The sequence below is a fragment of the Orbicella franksi genome, chromosome 12 (assembly GCF_964199315.1).
Source record: "Orbicella franksi chromosome 12, jaOrbFran1.1, whole genome shotgun sequence".
Classification (NCBI taxonomy): Eukaryota; Metazoa; Cnidaria; class Anthozoa; order Scleractinia; family Merulinidae; genus Orbicella; species Orbicella franksi.
Window position 1 is genome coordinate 10,778,450 of NC_138156.1, and position 16,124 is coordinate 10,794,573.

At 39.2% G+C, this 16,124-nt stretch overlaps 3 protein-coding genes and 1 pseudogene across 3 annotated transcripts; 3 read left to right on the forward strand and 1 right to left on the reverse strand.

The window, feature by feature from the left end:
• Nucleotides 1-1,793, reverse strand: LOC145463610 (uncharacterized). Its single transcript, XM_081447376.1, has one exon. The coding sequence runs from the start codon at nucleotides 1,078-1,080 to the stop codon at nucleotides 1-3; it is 1,080 nt and encodes a 359-aa protein (XP_081303502.1). The 5' UTR covers nucleotides 1,081-1,793.
• Nucleotides 1,794-4,287: 2,494 nt separating this feature from the next.
• On the forward strand, nucleotides 4,288-9,379 carry LOC145464137 (adenosine receptor A1-like). Its single transcript, XM_081447952.1, has 2 exons — nucleotides 4,288-4,581; nucleotides 6,848-9,379. Exon 2 carries the CDS (start codon nucleotides 6,917-6,919, stop codon nucleotides 7,835-7,837), a length of 921 nt encoding a protein of 306 aa, XP_081304078.1. The 5' UTR covers nucleotides 4,288-4,581; nucleotides 6,848-6,916; the 3' UTR covers nucleotides 7,838-9,379.
• A 91-nt stretch (nucleotides 9,380-9,470) lies between these two features.
• On the forward strand, nucleotides 9,471-10,811 carry LOC145463772 (melanocortin receptor 4-like). Its single transcript, XM_081447564.1, has one exon. The coding sequence runs from the start codon at nucleotides 9,694-9,696 to the stop codon at nucleotides 10,531-10,533; it is 840 nt and encodes a 279-aa protein (XP_081303690.1). The 5' UTR covers nucleotides 9,471-9,693; the 3' UTR covers nucleotides 10,534-10,811.
• Nucleotides 10,812-13,955: 3,144 nt separating this feature from the next.
• Nucleotides 13,956-15,141, forward strand: LOC145463918 (adenosine receptor A3-like; annotated as a pseudogene).
• The last annotated feature ends 983 nt before the right edge of the window (nucleotides 15,142-16,124 follow it).

Sequence of the window (16,124 nt, forward strand, 5' to 3'; positions counted from 1 at the left end):
CTATACATGCATATCATAAAGTACTTTCAATTTTACCTTAAAATCGACCTTAAGATAACGCTTTGCAGACTTCAGGCGTTCCTTTTGTTCCCTTGCCCAAGTCATACCCATAAATTCATCGCCCAATCTGTTTACTACGTCCGCGAGATCGTCGAAAGCTTGATTACCTGCAGAACTTATGTAATCGAGACCTTGGACAGACTTTCGTACAGAGACGGAACAAACAGTCAGGATTCTCAAGAGTGTTCTTCGGCTCAGTGGAGTGAAGCCACATTCCTGTGAGTAAGTCAAATACTGCTTGACTATAGACTCTGGTATTATCATGCGAATAACATTTGGTACTGTGATGGTTTCTTTAGTTGACAGTTTTATTGATTTCTCCCCGAAAGGAAGGTCCTGGATCACATGAGGGCTCGTTATAAAGTCCAGAAAGTGGTCCAATTGAGTTTGAGATACTGCCATCCTCGTCTGGGATGACTGCAGCGATGGTGCAACACCTCTGCCCTCGACCAGGATATGCTTTCTTGCTTCACTGAATCGATACCTCGTCAGGTTTGGAATCCATCTTTGAAGCGCTTTGTACGAGACCTTGTCCGCCATTATAGATAGTATTTGTCTCCTGGTTTGCCAGTTATTAGCATTCCTGTAGCATTCTGCCAGTGCCTGCATCAGCACTTCATCTGCGCGCTCTTCGTCATCACTAAAAGGGTGTTGTCCCAAAGATTTTGATGTAACCAGTGACTGCCAAAGTTGATCGCTCTGATTTGGTACCACTTCGTCTAACACAGCATCAACCGCTTGTTTTGCTTTACGTGTGTGACGACGCTTTGTTCGTTCGCTAGCCTCTTCCCATTGAGTCTTCATAGGATGTCTTACAGGACTTATGTCCCGGCTTTCTAGAAAGGAATTTAGCTTTTCAAGTGATTTACATTCTGGTGTGAGGGGATCATCTACGTCTGTTGGGGAGTAGACACTTGTTGCTGGAGTCTGAGAGAAGGCACTTGTTGCTGGAGTCTGAGGGTCGAGGAGAAAAAGAGATGAAGGTGTGCTTTCTGCCACTGGATTATCTGTTGTACTCATTTTTGTTTCATCCTGTAGTAAATTGATGTAATAAAACAATTAACCTAGAAAGAAACCTCCTCTCATTAGAAAGGACCTGAATGCTAAATACATGAGCCATACATTTAACAGATGAAATGCGGGGAACCATTAACTGCAGTGTTTAAGAGTTGGGTTGGTGTTTAAGAGGGCGGGGATAGCTGATGATAGTGTTACTGTTTCTCAAACTGGTTTTCCGTCATCAATGCTTGAACGTCAACTAATCTTCTCTTACCAGAGACACCTCTTCCATTTGAAACGTGACTTAGCTATCCTCAAAAGCCACTTGTGGGGTTACTGTCTCAGTTCTCATTGCACTCAACATTTTCCTGCATTTAGGGCATACGCCTACGATCAAAATAATCAAAGCACAGTTTTTATTATAATTGTGAATACCCAATTAAAATTAGCCTGTTTCTGGCGACTCGTCTGGTTAATTGGGAAACAGACAGTGCAAAGGTATTCGACAGAAAAAAAAAAAGCGTACGAGAAAATGAATAGGGAAGAGTACAGCGCGCGAAAGCTCCTCGCCCCAAGCCCCTCCCCTTTTCGTCTCTCAATCTCATCGTCTTCTGCATCCCAAAGACTTGTTACAGCCTTAACTGAAACAGATCTAGACAAACCTACAAAGAAACAAACTATCACCATTTCTGAGATATTTCTAAGGTCGTTGTATTAATCACGTTTTATTTGAATCACGGCATTGCAACTCATGGCGTTGCAGGTCAAATAAACAAAAATTAGAACTCTGACTAAACATTCATTTTACTGACACTTTCGTCGAGAATAACAACAATATTGATACTTGTATTTTAAAGAGTACAAACCTGAGTCAACAGCAAGAAAAACTCCAGTTTCCTGTAAAACTGCGTAGGAGTCCGCTTTGCTTAAACCTCTATCTGCTTTTCGCCTTTTGCTGATATCCCCGCTATGATGAGATAGTATTGAAGGCACTTTACACTTGTCCGGAACTCGGCGTGTCCATCCAATACCTAGCGATGCTCTATGTGCTGGACATACTGTCATCTGGTCAATATTTCGGGGAAAGAAGAAGATGGATGCTCTCGCTAGAATCAACTCAACTTCATTATCTATGCCGTGAAACGCAAACATCGCCTTGTGGGCGGTTACATCCCGCTGACAGCCAAGTAATGGAATACATTCCTTTGCTCTGTTCCTGTACATGTCTCTTCTATCGTGACCACATTGGCCTCCCACAATCGAAAGAAATGAGCAACTATTTTCCATAGTTCTTTGATAACTTGAATCAGTTTCCGTGTTTTCAGTTCTTTAAGTTTATTGACGCAGGTGTCAAAAACTGACTGTTTTAAAATTAAATTAAGTACCAGCCAGACTGTATCTTTTTCAAAGTATTTAATCGTAATGATACAAATAGATATAATGGTCGAAAAGTCTACGAGGTTTTCAACAATTTGGTTTTTGTTTTTGCTTTTTTTTTCTGCTCTTTTAATATTAACAATCCCTTTTTTCAGTCACCCGGAGCGGACAGATGGATTTTGTTCTTTGTCACGCAACACCGCGCCTTATCGGTTTATCTCCTCAATTTGTAACTCTGTTGTATTTTAGAGGGTGGTAACATCAGTCAGATTCATTTAAGAAGCCAACAAAACTTTGCTCAATTTAATGTTTGTATTGATGAGATACATACTTAAGAAATATGTTAAATTTCGGCTAAGAAAATGTTATCGTTCCGTTTCAGAAATAACAAGACGTTTAAGTTAATTGTTCAGATGTCTCATATTTCAACCAAATTTTGTTCAACTTTGGAGAGTTCGTGTGAAGCACAAATTGAATTACCCAAGTCAGTTTTCAAATATGTCTTAGTACAATGCTTAAAGACCTTATGGCTTGAGTCTCAGAATAAACCAAGGTGTAGCACATGCCTAAAATTTTAATCGCGACTGTCAGCTAAAATGTAAAATTTTGTCGGTTAAGAATAAAGCAGTTCTAAAATATTATTGTTTACCGCCCAGATTACTGCTAAGTTGAATATCTACCACCAAACTAGAAGTAAAACACTCTATGAATTAATGCATCGGAAAATATTTGAGCTCGCTTTCTTCCCTTTTGCACGCAAGTGAAGTTTTGAGAACGGCCCATTTCGTCTTAAATTTTGGCTGTTTTGAAGTTGCCGACAGCAAAAATAGATTTTATCGATTTCCTCCAATTTGACGCGGCCTTTCTGGAAACAAACTACATCACGTTCAGTTACTTACCAATAGCTATCGGTAAGCAAAATATAACCGAAAAAAAAAAAAATTCGATTCTGGCCGTTGGTTGCTTAATTTTTATAGGCATTTGCTCCTAATACATAATAGATGTATTTTATGAATTTCACTTTCACGCCTTCTCCTGGAAAATGTTACATATCACATTTTCCGAGTCTCTTCCTTCACCTTTCAAAAGCTTTATCTAATTTAAGGTGAACCGAGAAAGGAAAGAAGGGGAGGACGAAAACAGGGATGTCCCCATACCTATATAACGGTAACAATTTTCTATCCCTCCTCCCTCTCCTGGACAATGCTACACTGATCTAAAATTTTCCGAGTCTCTTCCTTCACTTTTCAAAAGCTTTATCTAATTGAAGGTGTGCGGGGAAAGGAAAGAAATGGAGGACGAAAATGGGATGGCCCCATACCTACATAACGGTAACAATTTTCTACCCCCCCCCCCCCCCTCCCTCTCCTGGAGAATGCTACATATAACATTTTCTTCGAAATCATTCTTTTTACACATCTCAAAAGCTTTATTTGATTTAAGGTGAACAGAGAAAAGAAAACAGGGAAGTAACCGAATACTTAATTAAAAGTAACAATTTTTTTACCCCTCTTCCTTTTCGTGTGAAAGATCGACACAATGTAAGTCCTTGGCCTAGGTAGGTAAAGATTTAAGAAAAAAACAGGCGAAGAGTATTTTTTATCCCATGAAGTACGTTGCGACTAAAAACTGAAACAAAAGGAAAGCAGTAGATGAGACAAAATATAGCAATGAAAGCTATAATAAGCGAAAATAGCACTAAGTCAAAATCAGCTGAAACACAAACTCAGTGACGAGATTACATACAGACTCGAGGAAATTGATTTAATCTGTATCCACTGCAAGAACTGGAAATGTAAAAAATCGCCCTTAACTAAACCTTAAATTTGCTTGTTTCGTCGTCACAGTGTTTTAAAAAGATTCCAGTAGAAAATGAAAGGTGAAGCCCCGATAGGGAAATCTGATAGAAACCGCAACACATCAGTATGTCATAGTTAATTTCGACGGAGGTTCACATTTAAATAGAGTGGACTGATGTGGTTTGATCATTTTCATTTAAAATTCTTCAAAAACACAGAAAGTTAATGAAAGCCCCAGTTTTGATCTAAAGTAATCGAAGAAGTTAACGCCTCTTTTTGCGGTTGAGAGAGGATCTGATCGATCGGTTAATGACAAGTGAACCGAATCTTTCTGGACCTTGCAAAGGTAGGTTCTTTAATAGTCTGTTTGTAGTGTTTTTTGTTTTTTTTTCATAACTGCTAATCTGTGTAGCTAGCTGTTGCTGTTTATCATCTACATATCTATTCTTATACCTAATCCGGCGCATTGTTAAGGCCGCATACCCGCGGGGGTATTCCCAGAAAAGTTGGGTGGGGGTGTGCGGTCCGCTTCCCAAAACCCTTATCCTATTTATGACCAAAATCTGCAATATTCCCTATCCTATTTATGACCTGACCAAAAATTCGAAACCCTATTTATGACGTGACCCTTAAATCAAAACCCTGCTTCAGATCTGCGTTATAATTAGTTCCCTAATTCAGACCAAGGTTACATTACCGTAAACACGATTTGTGAAGGGCTTTTGTTGATTTTCTTTTCCATAATGATGAAAAAGTGGCTTCTTATTAAGGTAGCTCCGTAGGGTAATCATTTATGGCGTTGCGCGCGCAAGTGTTATGTTTTGAATGCGGTTTTTGCATTCGCTTTCCCACCTAGTCCTGTCAAACTTATTACATGTAATAAACAATGATTGAATAGTGTTTTGCTATCATCTCTGTTAAAATTTTGCGATTTAGTCTTAAATTGTAAATGCCCAAACAAATGCGGTTTTTACTGTTTTTATGGCTTTATTTGTGATTTTCATGAATTTCCTTCGGTGAAATCTTCCAAAAGTTTTACATCACATCGTTTCCAGCGGGATACGAATTTTAAACACGAAAAAAGTAGGGTTTGTAAAGGCAGTTTTTTCGATATTTTCAAATTTATGTCTTTTAACGCTGCAAAAAATCTGGTCTTATAGATTTCCCCGAAAAACGAGCTCCGACTGGAGTAAAATATCTACTACCAATCTGCCAAATTTTTCGGAATTTCCCCGAAGGAAACGCGAGAAAATTCACTGTCAGTTTTGCTTTTTGTGCTCATGTTGACAGCTGAAAAACCATACCCTTTGGGGCCGCACATACCTATATAGCCCATATAAGGGAGTACGCCCCCCCCCCCCCCCGGGGCTGCATATCAGACGAGTTTGGCACTCTCTATTTCTAAATCTAAATAACTCGGGAGATTTGACTTTTCTTCAGTAAAACTGATTTAAAGTGATTCCCTAGTAAAAGAACCCGCCATAGATTTCCGATGAAACTCGGTATACTGTTGTTACAGGACAAGGAGATAGTAAAATCGTAGTAAAAAGAGGGGGTCACCGTGCTTGTTTTCATGCCACAATGCCGACAAATAGGTGACTTTTGGTAATCTCCGTGCGCAAAAAATAAGCTCGATTATTTTTCAATGCAGCGTGTTATATCACACAGGGTTTGACTTTCTGTGCATTTTTATTCATGTACGTCCCAGAAAAGATGTCTTCAAATACCCTGCATTTTTTATCCTTTAAAGGAAACATAATTTGGACATGCGCTGTTGGGCCCGTTATGACTCCCTCTGTAGTATTTATTTCATTTGCCAGAAAAGTAGCTATAGATTTCTGCTAATTTTTTTTCTCAGTTATCGAGGATATCGTTCTCATTATATTGAAATTATGAAATAAAAAGTGAGGGTCACCGTGCTCGCGCATTTATTTCGCTATCGAGCTTAGTTTGAGGGAAATCTCTTAATTTCGCTAATGACGCGAAAATTGCGCGCAGTAGGGATGCGCAATGCAATACTAAGGAATCACTTTAATAAGAAATGGAGCGTGCTTGTTTTCAATAGGCCACGTTCGATATATCAATGTTCCAACATAGCTCCGAGGCTTTCAGGTCCAACTTGCAATTTTTTTAAAGTTTCTTTTGTTCCTCAATTTCCAAAAGAAGCCTCGGGGCCATGTTAGAATATTGATATATCAGTCGAACGTGGCCTATTACCTACTAGATAACACCAGTTTGCAGCTGCTTTTTCAATCGATAGACTCGAAAGCTTGACCGTTAAATAATCACAGTAGGAACTAATATGCCTGCTAATATCCCAAACTACCCAGTAGCAAAACGAAATGAGCACAATCAATGGTGAATGTTGTTCCTTTTTTACTCTTTCTTATTTGTTTAAACAGTAAACCGTTATTCACACACTGAGAAGAAAAACAACATACGATAAAACGAAGATGGATACCAGTCAAATAAGTAAAATGAATATTGTCTCGGTCTTTACAAGTGTTTTATGTTCTACTAATTCGTGCTATAACATACAGTTTTTTAACTGGAAAAATGGAGAGATTTAAATGTCAAATGCTTATTATCAAAAATTAATAATTCATGTACAGGTCAAATGCAAGCCCAGCAACGCAAAGCACTTCACAGCAAGCATAATTTCCCAACCATCTATAACGACCATGGCAAACATAACTGGTGATAGAAACTTGACAAGCAAACTGGTCCAAGTAGTCCTGGCGTCACCAGCCGGTGTAGATGAATTTTTTTCAGCTTTGAACATTTTTCTATCAATCGCTGCATCTCTGGGAAATGCTCTTATCCTTGTTGCTCTTCATAAAGTCTCTTCTATTCATCCTCCGACGAAACTATTGTTTCAATCTTTGGCGGTCACTGATCTTTGCGTTGGACTTATTGTACAACCACTCTTTGCAATCTTCCTGCTGTCTCGTATAAAAGAGGTGAAACAAGACGTTTTGTATTATATGTACGAAGTTTCTCGAGCTTCAAGTTGGATTTTGTGTGCAGTATCCGTGTTGACGTCGACCGCAATTAGTGTGGACAGACTGCTCGCCCTGTTGTTGGGACTGAGATACAGACACGTCGTAACATTAAGGCGAGTTCGTGTAGCTGTAATTTGTTTTTGGTTAATTGGCGCTGTTGCTGGATCGACCCGGATGTGGAGAAGAGATATTGCCCTAAAGGAAGGCTCTGTTGTCATAGTACTTTCTCTGGTAACTTCAATTATTAGTTACACGAAGATCCACCTCAAACTACGACGACAACAAGTCCAAGTGCTAAACAATGTTTCCCGGGAACCAACATCAAACAGTGGAGAGATGCCTCTGAAAATAGCAAGATACAAAAAGACAGTGTCTAGCATTTTGTGGGTACAGTTGGCATTAGCTGCTTGCTATATTCCTTGGGGCATTCTGGCTTTGCTATTTGTAATCGGAATAGAAAATGGCGAGGCTTGGATAGCTGCGGAGACTCTGATCTACTTAAACTCATCTCTAAACCCGATCCTGTATTGTTGGAAGATCAGAGAAGTAAGACAAGCAGTGAAAGATATTATCAGGCAACTTAACTGTATCTGTCAATAGTGTGTATCGATCAGCGTAGAGATACCCAAACATTTTAAATGAGTGGTAGGGATACAAATTGTTGCTTCCCGTATAGGGAAAGCCCATCCTTCGCGGGCTGCTTCCAATGTTTACAGCCAAGTTTCTTCAACAAATAGGAGTGCCCAAAATATACACAAGGGGACAAAAGAGGGGTACAGAGGGCAAAGAACCACAGTGGAGTTATAACGCTCCGTCTGTAACACAACACTGAGCACGACAGGACACAACAAAAGCGACAAGACAACAAACCTATGGAGAGCGGCTACGCTGAAAAGCACAAATAACCAGACTCGGCCGAGGCTCATCTTCAAAACACACAACTTTAATGATCATGTGAACTTAGTAAAAAAATTATTTAGTCGAAAAGGTTTTTCGTAATCTGCTTGGTATTTGACCTTAGCGCAATAATGTATTTCATTCGAAAGCGCCTTTTCTAATGCAACCGGTTGGTATTAGAACTTAAGGGGACTTTATTTTGAAATGACGCAATGTTCATCCCAAAATATGTTGAAAAAATTAACTTTCACTGTAACAAGTTTTTACTTCCTCCGGAGGTGCTGTGTGCATGCCCTGAAAAGGCTGTTAACCTTTCAGACGATCAATTCTATTGTTATACCTCCCAACTCAAATACGTTTTGCGATTGGAGAGGTACGTGTCACGTGTCGTGGGTCAAAACTCTTTAACACCCTATGCCGAACAAAACTCACTAACTCCTTAGGGAAACATCAACTTGAACTTTCGACTCGCACGTGATCGGGACGTGGTTCTTGAAACCGCGGCACATTATTGAGTTGGGAGGTATAACAAAACACTTAATGACCGTGCTGGCCCCGCGGGAAACAGTGAGTTTTGTTTCCCCTCGACCTCAATGTTCGCATTGATGGTTTCGGGGAAACAAAACTCACTTTTTCCCGCGGGGCCAGTGATTGAGCGGTTATTAATTCCCCTGGTGAAAATCAGTTAAATGGATACCTGTAACCAGTGATTTAGTCTTAGACGTCTGAGTGGCATGTGTAAATTTGTGACTTGTGTAAATTTTGTGGGGATAGCCTTCTTTAAAAATGTGCTGTGGCCCGTCATTTGTATTCAGGCCTCCTCGTAAGGAAGCATGTCACGCACATCCGGGCTCCCTAGATTCAGTTAGTTGTTGTTAACCTCGTGGTAGAAAGTAGGTTACCTTTCGTATCTGCTTCGTGTTGTTCAGTGGCTATCATGCAAGCCAATACTTATAAAGTTTTCTGCGCTCTCAGAAAAGATAGAATGAAGCTGATTTATATAAGCAGCTCTTAGCCCACTCAATAAATTTATCAACTACAGTTCAAACAAAAGTAACTGAAAAGAATATTTCAATAATCAAACAGGAGGTATTATTGGGAATATGACAAAAATATCTTTATTTTCAATTATCAAGATGAAGAGGATCTGCAGCCCTAAATATGTCACAGCGTAAGGTGCTCCTGTTCTTCTCAAAAAACTGTGACTGTTTGTTAAGATACTTTTTAATCGATGCTATATTCTCTCTCTCGGCTAAAATAATAGAGCAATCTTGGATGCATTTATTACTTTCAGTGAAAACAAACATGACTTTGTAGGTTCACGGTAAGTGAAAATAATTGAGAAATGGCAGCATTTCCAGCGGAAATGCCAAAAAGTGTGGGTTATTATATAACGTTAGTACACAGTCCATTAACAATAAGTCATCTGCGACAGATGAATAAAGTCGTCAATCCGTTATTAGCTACAAGCTTTTAAAGGTTTTTGTCATATTAAACACTATGGCAAACGGTACTTTACAAGCAAGGTATACTACGTACTCAGTGCACCACCAGCAGGCATGATTGAATTGTTCTCAGCCTTGAACATTTTTCTATCCATCACCGCAGCTCTTGGCAATATTCTGATCCTTATGGCTCTTCATAAAGTCTCTTCTATTTATCCTCCAACTAAACTTTTCTTTCGATGCCTCTCGGTCACTGATCTTTTCGTTGGACTTACTCTACAACCACTCTTTGCCATCTCTCTCCTGTCTAAGGTGAACGAGAACTTTGCTTACCACTCTTCCGAAGTGGGAAACGTTTTAAGTTGGATTTTGTGTGGAGTATCTCTCTGGACGTCGACCGCAATTAGTGTGGACAGACTTCTTGCCCTGTTGCTGGGACTGAGATACAGACATGTAGTAACATTAAGGCGAGTTCGTGCAGTTATAATTTGTTTTTGGGTAATTACTGCTTTCCATGGATCGATCGGGACGTGGAGAAGACATATCACCTTCATATTAGCCACTATCTTCTTGACATTTTCGCTGGTAACTTCAATTTTTTGTTACACAAGGATCCACCTCAAACTACGACAACAACAAGCCCAAGTACAAAACCATTTCCCTCAAGGACAAGCGAACGGGGGAGGGATTCCACTGAACATAGCAAGATACAAGAAGACAGTTTCTGGCATTTTGTGGGTACAGCTGGCATTATTTGCCTGCTATGTTCCGTGGGGCATTGTGGCTGTGTTGTCTGTAATTGGAATAGAATATGACATGGCTTGGATGGCTACAGTAACTCTAGTGTACTTAAACTCATCTCTAAACCCGATCCTGTATTGTTGGAAGATCAGAGAGGTGAAGCAAGCAGTGAAAGACACGATCAGACAGCTTAACTGTCTTTCAAATAGTTAGCTGTATAGAAAGGCAGAAAGTTACAAAGTAAAATGAACTAGTGTAGAAATTTCGAAAGAAACAGGATTTAAAATAACTGATTCATTATTCACTCCACTATTCGGAATTATCTTCCAATCCGGGCGTGGAAACTTTAACAAAACAATGTAACAAGTAGGCAAGGAACAAATATTCTTTTTCGATAGTGTTGGTAGAATTTCTAATTTCTTTACCAGGTATTTTTTTTAGCTTGTGTCAGATTAAAAACGGTAAACGTGTGCAGTATATGTAAAACATTACTCGATAGGTGTACCATTATTGATGCAGCGCCTTGAAAGCAAAACATTAACTTTGTTTAAACTTCAATTTACGTATTATGCTAAGCCACTGACGAAAAAAGGTTAATACATCTGCTAGTATAAATTTTGGTTGATATATTTCTAATATTAGCATAAGGATGAAAATGAAATATACTTTTCATTTTTGCGAAAAACGTCAGTAGAAATAATCAGATTGTAGTGGTCCGAGGTTTCGATGTTTCAAACTTCATTTTCAAGGTAAGAGTGAAAATATCGGAGTTGACACATGATAAGAATTTAAGTAAGTGAAAAAGCTGCTCATATTGTGAGTTTGTAATATACCCGTACATGGTGATGCCCAAATTGAACTTTTGAACTTTTTCAAATGGTGACTCCATAATGAAAAAGCTCAATTTTAGGATACTATTCTTCCGCCATTATGTCTACAAGAGGAAGTTGAATGTGGAAGAACTGTGTCTCCCCAATTCCCGATCTTGTAAATAAGATAATGTTTCAATATCCTACTGAGAAGCTTTTAAATTGATTAGCTAATGCGCATCCTCGAACCATAGCTGTAATAATTTCGCCTCTCGCTCGATGAAAGCTCTGTATTTTATTTTATTTTATTTTTACTTTTCTTTATTTTATTTTATCTTTCCTTTATTTTAATAAAGAAAAGATGGAGCATCTTTTCTTTATTAAGATAAAGAAAAAATACTCCACTGCTCATCTTTGTAATATACACTCCGTTAACCCTCGGACGTACAAGCTAACTGATACCCCCACCGTGGTTCAAGTGGTGGGGAGTGGTAGTTGGAATTAATGATTTAGTAATCTTTTGAAGCATATTAAGTTACATGTACACCACGGTATATAATATACCGAACGTTGTAATTACTATCCACGGTGGGGGGGGAGGGGGGTACTTCCAGAAACGTTGGGTGGGGGTATGCGACCCCCTTTCCAAAACCCTTACCCTATCTATGACCAAAATCTGCGTATTTTGCTACCCTATTTATGACTTAGCCAAAATTTTGATAGCCTATTTATGATCGTTGCGGCTGACACAGTTACCCTAACCATAAGTTACGAAGGGCTTTTGTTGAAGGTCTTATTGATAATGATGAAAAAGTAGCTTCTTCTAAGAAACATACCCAATTCAAGACTAGAGTGCTAAAACAATAGCCTATTTATAATCAAAATGGCCAAAATAGATACCCTATTTTTGACCAAAACGGCTGAAAAACCATACCCTTTGGGGCCGCACATACCTTTATAGCCCATATAAGGGAGAAGCCCCCCTCGGTTTACTATCGCTAGTTTCATTTTTGCACATTTAATCTTGTAACTTGTAGTCGTATTATAGTCGAATTTTCTCCGGTTGTCACACTGTACCGAAAAATAACTTTGATTTAAATATTGAAGGTGCTTTCAATTGAAAAGACTGTTGTTCGTTCCGACGATTATTTCATTATTTTGTTTTTATGCCATTATTTCAGCTTCGATAAAATGTATGTGCAATCCGCCGCAGGAAAAACGATGGCGACTGGTACATTTAACCATAATTCTTGGCGCACGGAAACTTAAACAACGCTCATAAAAACGTACGGTAAAGTTCTAAAACTTTCAAACCTAAAAGACACAATGTCGTTAGTACAGGGAAAAATACCGCAAGAAATATGGCTTTCCTTCTACTTTACGGGCTGTATTAGGTTCGCATGGTATTGTGGTAAAATGTACAGCCGCCATCTTTTTTCCTACGGAGGATTATTGCGTTAGTCTTAGAGGTCTTGCTGGTATGTGCAAATTTGTGACCAGTGACTGAGTTCTTTTCGATTGCTTGCCGTCATACCAAAACCAAAACCAAAGTGATCGCTGACAAATCACAATAGGCTGAGAAAATCCAGTCAACCAATCAAACTTCGAGACAAATAAATGCAGTGCCGGTCCAAAGCGCTGGAAGTGGTCTGCCTGCGAGTGGTGCCATCTCTGGTCGGTTCAGAAAGTGGCGCGAGTTTTGTAAACCAATCACTGAGCGTAGTAAAGCAAAACCAAAACAGAGGTTAGTCAGCATCAAGAGAGAATGAAGAGTAAGGTGGATAATTCCCTATATAGGCCTTTCACTCTCAAGCTATTTTTAGATCAATTCTAATATCAGAAATTCCATGAAGGTCTAGAAATAGCCAGTTCTGTGACGCGAATTTTACTCAAGTGGGCAGTTTAAACGGCTTTGCACACATTTTCATACTCAACGACAACATATATGCAAGAAGTGGGGAAACGTTACCAGCTGGGGAACTGAGTACAATTTTTAAAAATAGCTTGAGAGGGGTTGCCTTAATAATGAGGTCCTTTTAGGGGATTAAGTCCCTTACCCTCTGTCGGTACTCAATACATTGTATCCGTATGACTCATTATCGAGTACACTTCAAACAGAAGTAATTATGAAAAATGTTTCGATAATCAAGCCGGATGATTTGAAAAAAAAGTCTTTATTTTTGATAATCAAGATAAAGAGGTATCTGCAGTCCCCAAATACGTCACAGCTTTTTAAAAGTATGCCCGTTCTTTCCCCAAAGTTTTGTATTAGAAATTGAACCGACACTATTCTTTGCGTCTTTACCGGTCTTTACTCACATTTTATTTCTAATTACATCGTAAAATGACTGTTGCTAATCTTGCAATGTGATTGGCTAATTTGCCGTTCTCGACAAGAGTTCAGACGACGCTGCTCGCGTCAATGTGTCACGCCCTTGGTCACGCTCCGAAAAAACATTTTCTTTGACGTTGATATTGTGGTAAAAAAACAAATCGAATGTGGTTTAGCGTTGTCTGTACTCTTATCGACAACGATATGGGTCATAACAGTGGTCAAAATTTGTTGTGGTGCGCCTCGTGAGTCCACAACATTTTGACCACTGTGATGACGCATATTGTTGTCGATAACAGTACAGACAACGCTAACCACATTCGATTTATTAATTAGGAAAAAAAATGCATGCGAAATGTCAATCCAAAACAAATCATAAACACCTCGATAATTAACTTTTCAGAATAAACTTCACTGTAAGTAAGAAATAACTGACAAACGCCGGCATTTTAAAGCGGAAATGCCCAAAAGCACAGGCTATCGTAAAACGTTAGTACACAGTCCATTAACGATTCGTCATCAGTGACCTACAAAATTGTCATCTCGTTATTAGCTACAAGCTGAAGGTTTTTCTCATCTTTAAGCTTCGTGTTCACAACAAGATTTAATTTTCTCACCGTCACTAGACCAATGGCGAACAATTCTGGAGATGCAATCTTCACAAGCAAACTAAACCAAGCACTCAGCGGTTCACCAGTGGGCATGCGTGAATTGTTCTCTGCTTTGAACATCTTCCCATCCATCAGCGCGTCTCTGGGCAATGTTCTGATCCTTATTGCTCTTCATAAAGTCTCTTCTATCTTTCCTCAGACGAAACTTTTCTTTCGATGTCTGGCGGTCACTGATCTTTGTGTTGGCCTCCTTGCGCAACCACTCTATGTAACCTTCATTATGTCTCCTTTGGTAAAGATAAATGTTCATAATGTTTTCTGTGTTCTTCAAGTAGCTCTTTTTTCAAGCTGGTCTTTGTGTAAAGTATCTCTGTTGACGTCGGCCGCAATTAGTGTGGACATACTTCTCGCCCTGTTGTTGGGACTGAGATACAGACATGTCGTAACATTAAGGCGAGTTAATGCAGTTATAATTTGTTTCTGGTTAATTAGCACCTCAACTGGTTAGGCTCGGATGCAGAGTATTGATGTAGCTTAAGAGGAAGCCTTTGCTGTTCTGACATTTTCTCTAGTAACTATGATTTTTTGCTACGCGACGATCCACATCAAAATACGACATCAACAAGCCCAGCTACAAAAACATGTTCCTCAAGGCCCGATCGCAATCGGAGGAGGGACTCCACTGAATATAACAAGATACAAAAATACAGTTTCTAGCATATTGTGGGTGCAGTTGGCTTTAATTACCTGCTATGTTCCGTCGGGTATTGTAATCATGCTATCTGCAAAAGAAATAAATTACGTGACTTGGAGAGCCACGGAGACTCTAGTCTACCTAAACTCGTCTCTAAAGCCGATCCTGCATTGTTGGAAAATCTGAGAAGTTAAACAGGCAGTGAGAGAAACGATTAGACAGTTTTACTGTATTAACAGCCTAGCTTATTCTGCCATTCTACCTACTGAAGAAGGGCCAAGTCCGAAACGTTTAGTTTACAAGCAACTATTTGACACTTTTAAGAGCCTTTTGAGCCTCGTATTGAACTTATTCTTTGTCGCACCAAATTGTTAACTTGCTCGAATACAGTGCGGATAGGTTGGCAAATTAAACGCTACATTTATAATTCCAGTTTTTCAACTAATATGTGACCTGCTTTTTGAGTTCATTTATCAAAAGTCTTAAAGCTCCCTTCATTGAGGAATACAATCTCAGTTGAAAGATTTGGACTTATCTAAAGATAAAAGCAGAAACCTTTTAAATTAGCGGTAGGCATACAAATTGCTCTGCACGGAAAGTTGCCCATCCGGTACTGGGTGTCTCTAGTACTTGGTATTATTATTCGTTGGAGAACTGAATACCATGTCTAAAAAGAGCTTGAGAGGGGCTACCTTAATAATAACGCCTATACAGTCAACTCCCGTTATAGCGGACACCCTCGGGACCGCGATTTGGTATCCGTAATAGCAAGAGTCCGTAATAGCGGGGTGTGAGAACATTTTTATTTTAAACCGTATTTACAGAAGGGGGTCATATGTGTGTTTATTTTCATTAACTCCAGTGCCTTTTTCAGACCCTTTGTCGCACGTAAAGAGAGTCAGAACTTTATTTACAAACAGAACAGAAGTTACGTACCCATTTTGTACAGTAGTTCTTCCAAGTACGTAAACAACAATCATCGTATGTTGCAGTAATGTCCGCACATGCATCGCTTTGGTTTCCTACTGTACTGAAGTGCAGTAGTCTACATTTCTACAAAAAAAATATTTTCAAGGAAAAACCTAAACATCAGCTATTGATTGCATCAGCTATCACAATGCCTTAAAATATCGTTCCAATCGGCTCTGTGTACTTCTCCTTGCATTGCAACTTCCCCCACTTTGTCGCCAAGGAGACTAAATTCATTAGCAACCTTAAATTCCCCTCTATGAATCAAAAAAGCAGAAAATTTTTCGACACTGTCCAGAACGTCCTTGAAACTTTTCAAGGTGGTTGTTTCGTTGGAGCTTTCGCCTTCACCTGGGTTATCTTCTTTTTCCGTTTGATTCTCGCCGTCA